At 34.6% G+C, this 6,485-nt stretch overlaps 1 protein-coding gene across 1 annotated transcript; it reads left to right on the forward strand.

Moving 5' to 3' along the window:
- Window positions 1-2,449: 2,449 nt before the first annotated feature.
- On the forward strand, window positions 2,450-5,230 carry LOC106142773 (uncharacterized). Its single transcript, XM_013344655.2, has 2 exons — window positions 2,450-2,889; window positions 3,169-5,230. Exons 1-2 carry the CDS (start codon window positions 2,786-2,788, stop codon window positions 4,874-4,876), a joined length of 1,812 nt encoding a protein of 603 aa, XP_013200109.1. The 5' UTR covers window positions 2,450-2,785; the 3' UTR covers window positions 4,877-5,230.
- The last annotated feature ends 1,255 nt before the right edge of the window (window positions 5,231-6,485 follow it).

Consider the following 6,485-nt stretch of genomic DNA (forward strand, 5'->3'; position numbering starts at 1 on the left):
AAGGACTTGTAATGCAAGTTTAACAGCATTTTTTTTTTATACAGATATCACTGATTTTGCTTCAGACCTTACATCGAAAATTCAGATTGGCCAAAACTAATTATTTCTTACTCCGGTATTTAATATTAAACCAAAGAAAGGGATAGAAGGATAGGTAGTAAATAATATCCAAATTTTTACCAGTAAACCCGCTAGAAAACATATATGTATCCTAATAATATTATAAATTCGAAAGTTTGTATGTCAGGATGTCAGTATGGATGTTTGTTACTGTTTCACGCAAAAACTACTTAACCGATTACGATAAAATGTCGGTATGTAGGTAGCTGAAGACCCAGAATAACATATAGGCCACTTTTTATCCCGGAGTTCCCGCGGGATTGATAGGGTTTCCATGCGGACGAAGTCGCGGACGGCCTCTAGTTTGAAATATGTATACCAAAAATTCTATTTAATTTAATTGCGGCATTAAATACTAAAGGCGTAAATATCTTTTATGAACAATTAGTTAGACATCAACCTATTAGTTAGTCGTTAATATAAAAACGTTCGCTGGCCGAGTTTAAATCTCCCTCTATAAAATACTATGTAATAAAATTAAATGACGTACGCCCTTATTTACGTTCATAGCCAAAATAAGATTTTTGAATTTGGCGAGTAATATACATACTTACATAAAATCACGCCTTTTCGTAGGTACTTAATAGTAGGCAGAGACACCTTTCCAATTGCCACGATCCCTGCATACTTTTTTCATTTCATCCACATTCATAAGTTTCTTCATGCAAGCTCGTGGCTTTAGGCTTTTGGGATACTCTTGAAAGGTCAGGTCAATGACCTGACCTTTCACAAGAATGCCCCCAATTTGTCTCGAAAGCATTTATTGCAGTGTGGTTCCCGGAACATTACAGAATAGGACCACTCCATATAATTCCCATGGATGACGTAAAAGACGACTAGGGGAATTCCCTTAGTTGCCTTTGCCACGACACGTGATGTGTGTATATATATATATATATATATATATATATATAGGTATATATATATATATATATATATATAGTGACATAGTTCCATATTTTCCGTTCGTGTCGCCTCTAGCGTTTCGTTAATCACAGACATATTTCGGATTTAAGACCTACTTTTATTTCAATGCAATTATTTGCGTAATTTGGGCAATAAGTATTAGTATCTTTGATTTTGCTATTTGACTTATTATTCTCCTTATTGATGCACTTATTGTAATTTGTAATTTTATTCCTAAAGTTTACTAAAAAAATCCAAAGGTAAGCTCTTTAGCGGATCGCACCTGCCAATTGTATAATTTATTTCTCCTTAAACAATCTTAAATCCATTAATTAGATACAACAGCCTAATTATAGCCCTTTTGACGTTCAAAATGGTTTTTCTCGTGAAAATCGGCCAGCAAAACCATTACGGAAACAGATTATATATTTGAAAAATCGCGCCATAAACTACTGTAAAGTAGTTACATTATATACTTTACGACGTTGAGTTAAAGTCCACTTCTCATTGTGTAGTACCGGCGGTTGTGCTCTTTTGTTATAATCAATGTTGAATTTGGAATATTCTTTGGCAGCGCTTCAAGCGGCTTTAGATTCTTTTGTAAGAGCAGTAGGTTTGTTGAAGGAAGATTGTAAAGCGCTTGAAGGGAGCGGTTTGGATCGATGGGGCGCTGCGCGCGCCGCCGATGACGTCAGCTGCCGGGCGGGCCAGCAAATGCTTTCAAACATGCCAAAAACGATCAGTCAATATGAAAAAATGCGGCAAAACATTATTCAATTAGTTTTAAGAAGCTGCCAAATATAATGCTTGAGGTTAAGAGGTGCCCGGAATCCATCAGCATAAATATCCCTCAAATTTAAAAAGATGAGAACAGAGTGTTGCCTTCAGTTCCTGGCACTTTAAATAGGCCCACTCTTTTTATTTCCCATGGATGTCGTAAAGGCGTCTGGTAGCGAAGGAGAACATCGAGTGTGCCAGCTGTTTCAAGGGAACTCCACGGGAATGTTTGAATGGGAATGGGAAAGATAAGACAAATGTAACTTATCGGGGACGTCTTAGCTAAAGGTCAGGTCATGAATACCTACCCAAAACCGACGAGCTTGCCTGAAAAGAGTTATGAATGTGGATGAAGTATGTTGGGATCGTGGCAGAAGTGACCTCGAAGTGAGATCGAAGTGACCTCTGTCTACTCCTCCGGGAAAGGCGTAGCAACCCGGCTTAGCATGGGTAGCGTATAAAAAACCTGTATCAAAATCTGGTAGCATACATACAGACAGGGGCGGAAAGCGACTTTGCTTTATACTTCATAGTGATTTTCTACTGCAGCAAGGCTATCTTATCATTCTTATCCATTGAACTATAAGTTCTTTATTCTTATCTAACAAAAAATTCTTACAGACTTTCCTTACCATTAACTGATATATGTGTCGTCTAGAATCAATTGCCGTCACATCCACTTTTAAAAAAAAATAAGTATTTGATCTCTATGGAATCGGTTTTTAATTTCAAACAAATCCAATAAACTATTCTTGTCTCAACCCCGCTACATCCCGAGCAATTTGAGTCTTTAAATTGCGTTTCGTTCTAAACTCCGCTACATCCATCACCACTCATTATTAGTCGCCGCCACATCCGCATTGACCAATCAGAACACTGCATTTGGAGAAAAAACTGTCATGGCGTATTGCGGTTCACAATGGCTGACAAAGCATTTGTTCTGTAATTTTGTGCTTTGTTTTTGTTAATTATAAAACAAACAATGGCTGATTTAACAATAAGAATTGAACCTGTTGCTCCTGAGCATGCAAGGAAGCGAGGCGTTAACAAAGAAAACTGGAAAAAGGAGAAAAAACGAAGAGAACAGTGAGTAACACTTTTGTCTGATTTTAGTATACAGGAGGTTTGTTTACAGAGGTGTCTTTTACGTCCCTACTTAGGGACCAGTAAAAGTCGGTGTTCCGTTCCGGTTCAGTATTACAAAATTAACCCATATAGTTTCGCAATGTCAGTCTGTCTGTCTCCATACAAAAAGGTTTAGTTCAGTAGTAAAAAATAACCCATATAGTTTCGCAATGTCAGTCTGTCTGTCTTCATACAAAAAGGTTTAACTGTTTGAAAAAAATTTTTTTTTATTAATTTCAGATATTCTTCAAAACGCTTTCCAAGTGCTCCAAAATGCCACCACAAAAATAATAAAACATTTACCTGTTCTACATTAAAAATGCAAGACATAGCTCGTATGCACCGTAAGTTTTTCAAATTAAAAAGTAAAATAGATCAAGACAATTTTATATTACAACACTGTCGTTTCAACAAATGTGTGAGAACAAGACTGGTAGATCAATCTAGAGGCCCAAAAAATTTGAGCGTTGAATACTACGTAACTATAAAAAACCCTCACAAAAATGTGAGAGTGTGCAAAAATGCATTTTTAGAAATACTTACATTAGGAAAAGATAGAGTAATGGGGGTTATTCAAAGATCTTTTAAAGATGGAGGCAGTATCGCCAAAGAAAATCGTGGTGGCAGTCACAAAATAGCACTTTACGGAGATAAACAAAGAAATGTGCAAGAATTTATTGAGTCCTTCCAAGCAGCTGAACCACACTATTGTAGAGCTAAATCATCGGTAAGACTGTATTTACCTCCAGAATTGAATATAAAAAAAATGTGGAAATTATATCAAGATACAAATCACTTGCAAGTAAAAGAGTCTTATTTTAGAAACATTTTTAATAGAAAGTACAACATTGGTTTTGGTTCACCCTTGAAGGATACATGTTCTCGGTGCTCTGAGTTGACAAGAAAAATTGAATGCGCCTCTACAAGCCAAGATAAACAACGACTTCAAACAGAGAAACGAGTACATACTTTAAAAGCCAAGGCATTTTACAATCTGCTGAAAACTGAGCCTGGAGATACTATTTTGCTATCATTTGACTGTCAGAAGAACAGCGCTCTGCCGAAATTGCCTGATCAAGCAGCTTATTTTAGCCGACAATTTAATATGTATAACTTTACCATAGTGGTTGGAACTTCAAAATCCCCGTTAACAACGAATAACGTGCATTCCTATTACTGGTGCGAAAATGAGCATTCAAAATCTTCTAACGAAATAGCGAGTGCAGTATTTCATAAATTGACTACTCTGGATATTCCTGAAATTAAAACAAAATTAAAACTATTTGCTGATGGTTGTGGTGGCCAAAACAAAAACACCACTCTTGTAGGTATGTGCACCAAATGGCTCTCTTCACATGCGCCACCGCAAGTAAAGCAGATTGAAATAGTTTTTCCAATGGTTGGCCATAGCTTTTTACCACCAGACAGAATATTTGCGAAGATCGAAAAAGAAACCAAAAAACAGTCCATAATATGTAATCCACAAGATTATGTAAATGTTTTCAAAAAACATGCGACTGTTTACCATTTAGGAGAAGAAGTTGAAGTTTACAATTGGAAGGATGAAGTCTCAAAAACCATAAAACCCCCGGGAAGTTGGCATTTCAAATTTAACCCATCTAAACGATTTATAATTAGTAAGGGACGACAGAATGTGAGCATTCAAGGAGAAGAAAATTATCGGAATGAATTTAATAAACCAAAATATGTGACTAAAAGAGGAAAGAGATGCTCCGAAATTGAGCCTGCCATAATACGAAAAGGTAATAAAGTGAAGCTAAGCAAAATAAAAGATGTCACTAACCTTCTAAACAAACATTATGGTGAAGACTGGAGGACTTTAGACTTTTTAAAATACTACAAGGATATTGAAGAGACCAATGAAAATTTTGAAGAATGTGAGGATCTGCAATGTGTTCCTTTAGAAGAAAATGAAAATTTTATATAATTGTTTTTGGTTCAATGATCAAAATTTATAATAATACAACTATTTCCTACTGTTTTTAATAAAGTTACTCGCGTTACATATTAAATTTACAATGTTTTATTACTTTTAAGAACAACCTGTATAGTCATTGAAACTAATGGGTCTTGAGTACCAATATCCGCCACATCCATCACAGTATGTATCAAAAACCGCCAGATCCGTAACTCAATATCAATATCCGCCACATCCTTTATTTAAAAACACAAATTAATTTAAATTTCTATAATATAAACAAAAACTAAAATAGTTAGTTATTACAATCAGTTTTACTTATTTTATTCCAAATTAACACCAGAAAATTACCAAAGTAACAAGTACTGAACAAAAAAGTAGATTTTTGAAAAAAATAGCTTCTTGGATTTAGCGGTCTTTGATTCTAGACGACACATATAATCAAACACAAATGAATTTTCTTATCTAAAGGACGTCAATAGTGCGTCAGTACTTATATTTTATCTTTTGTGAATTCAATTGTCATGGATTAATTATAAATGATTGATTGTAAGGTAAATGAATGAACATCATCCAAACCAAAATTATGAGACTTCAAAAAACGACAAAAACTTAAGAGAAACGGCACTATATCGAACTTGACTTCCAGGACTACCTTTCTCAGAGTACCTGTGACCGAAGATAAGATATAATATGAGTTCTTTTTCCGTTGAACCGATGTAGGATAGAAATCCAAATAAAAACCGCCTTTTGTACTTATTATTTGTGCAATAAAGATTTAAATAAAAAATAAAAAAAATGCCTAACCCAACTTTTCGCCCACCCTATAAATTCCCTATGAAAATAATAATTTTCAAAGAAAAAATCAGACAAACCTGTATCGTTTTGTAACGGAACAACGCAAACGTTGGAAGAAAAAAAGCCTCGACGGTATCTAAAGCAAATCGACATTCTGGAAACAGTATTTTCTATAGTATCTAACTACCTCTTCAGAGAAGAGAAGCAATCGCATACTAGTATACCTATTTGGCTTTGCCTATTAGAAAAGCGTCGATAAAGGAACCCTAATCGCAAAAATAGATAAAGGTTCTTTATTTAGACTATATCAATCAATCTAAATCTCCATTAACATGGTAATAAAAGCCATTGATTGAAATAATAAGATATGAAACAGTAACCAGCCACAGTTAAACGTACAATGGACAGATTTACTATCCATATTCAGTGTGCATGTATATATTTCTTCTTATATTATTGAAGGATAAATTAACAAAAGTTCATAAAAAATATGAAAAAATAATTAAATTATTAGTAAGTAGGTACATTTAGTTGTACCTACTCTATTTGAATCTGTATGAGTTAAATTCTTTCGCAAAAGAATAAAATGCTAAGTCAAAGTGACAGTAGTGACAATGACACATGGCATTCCATGCCATTTTTTGTAGGCTGACCACACACTTGCCATAAAATCTATGATTTATCGGATATAAATAAATGTTGCATTAATTTTGCATTAGTCACAACAGGATCAAAGGCAGCTATAATAAATGGTCACCCTTATGTTATGTTAAAAAAGAAGAATGGTAAATCTGGCCTTGTATAGTATAATACTGCAAGA

Source organism: Amyelois transitella, chromosome 25 (genome assembly GCF_032362555.1).
Source record: "Amyelois transitella isolate CPQ chromosome 25, ilAmyTran1.1, whole genome shotgun sequence".
Classification (NCBI taxonomy): Eukaryota; Metazoa; Arthropoda; class Insecta; order Lepidoptera; family Pyralidae; genus Amyelois; species Amyelois transitella.

Bases quoted from the DNA above. Each gene is read 5' to 3' on its own strand.
- LOC106142773 (XM_013344655.2), top strand. From the start codon at position 2,786: ATGGCTGATTTAACAATAAGAATTGAACCTGTTGCTCCTGAGCATGCA. The intron at 2,890-3,168 runs GTGAGTAACACT...TATTAATTTCAG, and splicing joins GAGAAAAAACGAAGAGAACA to ATATTCTTCAAAACGCTTTC.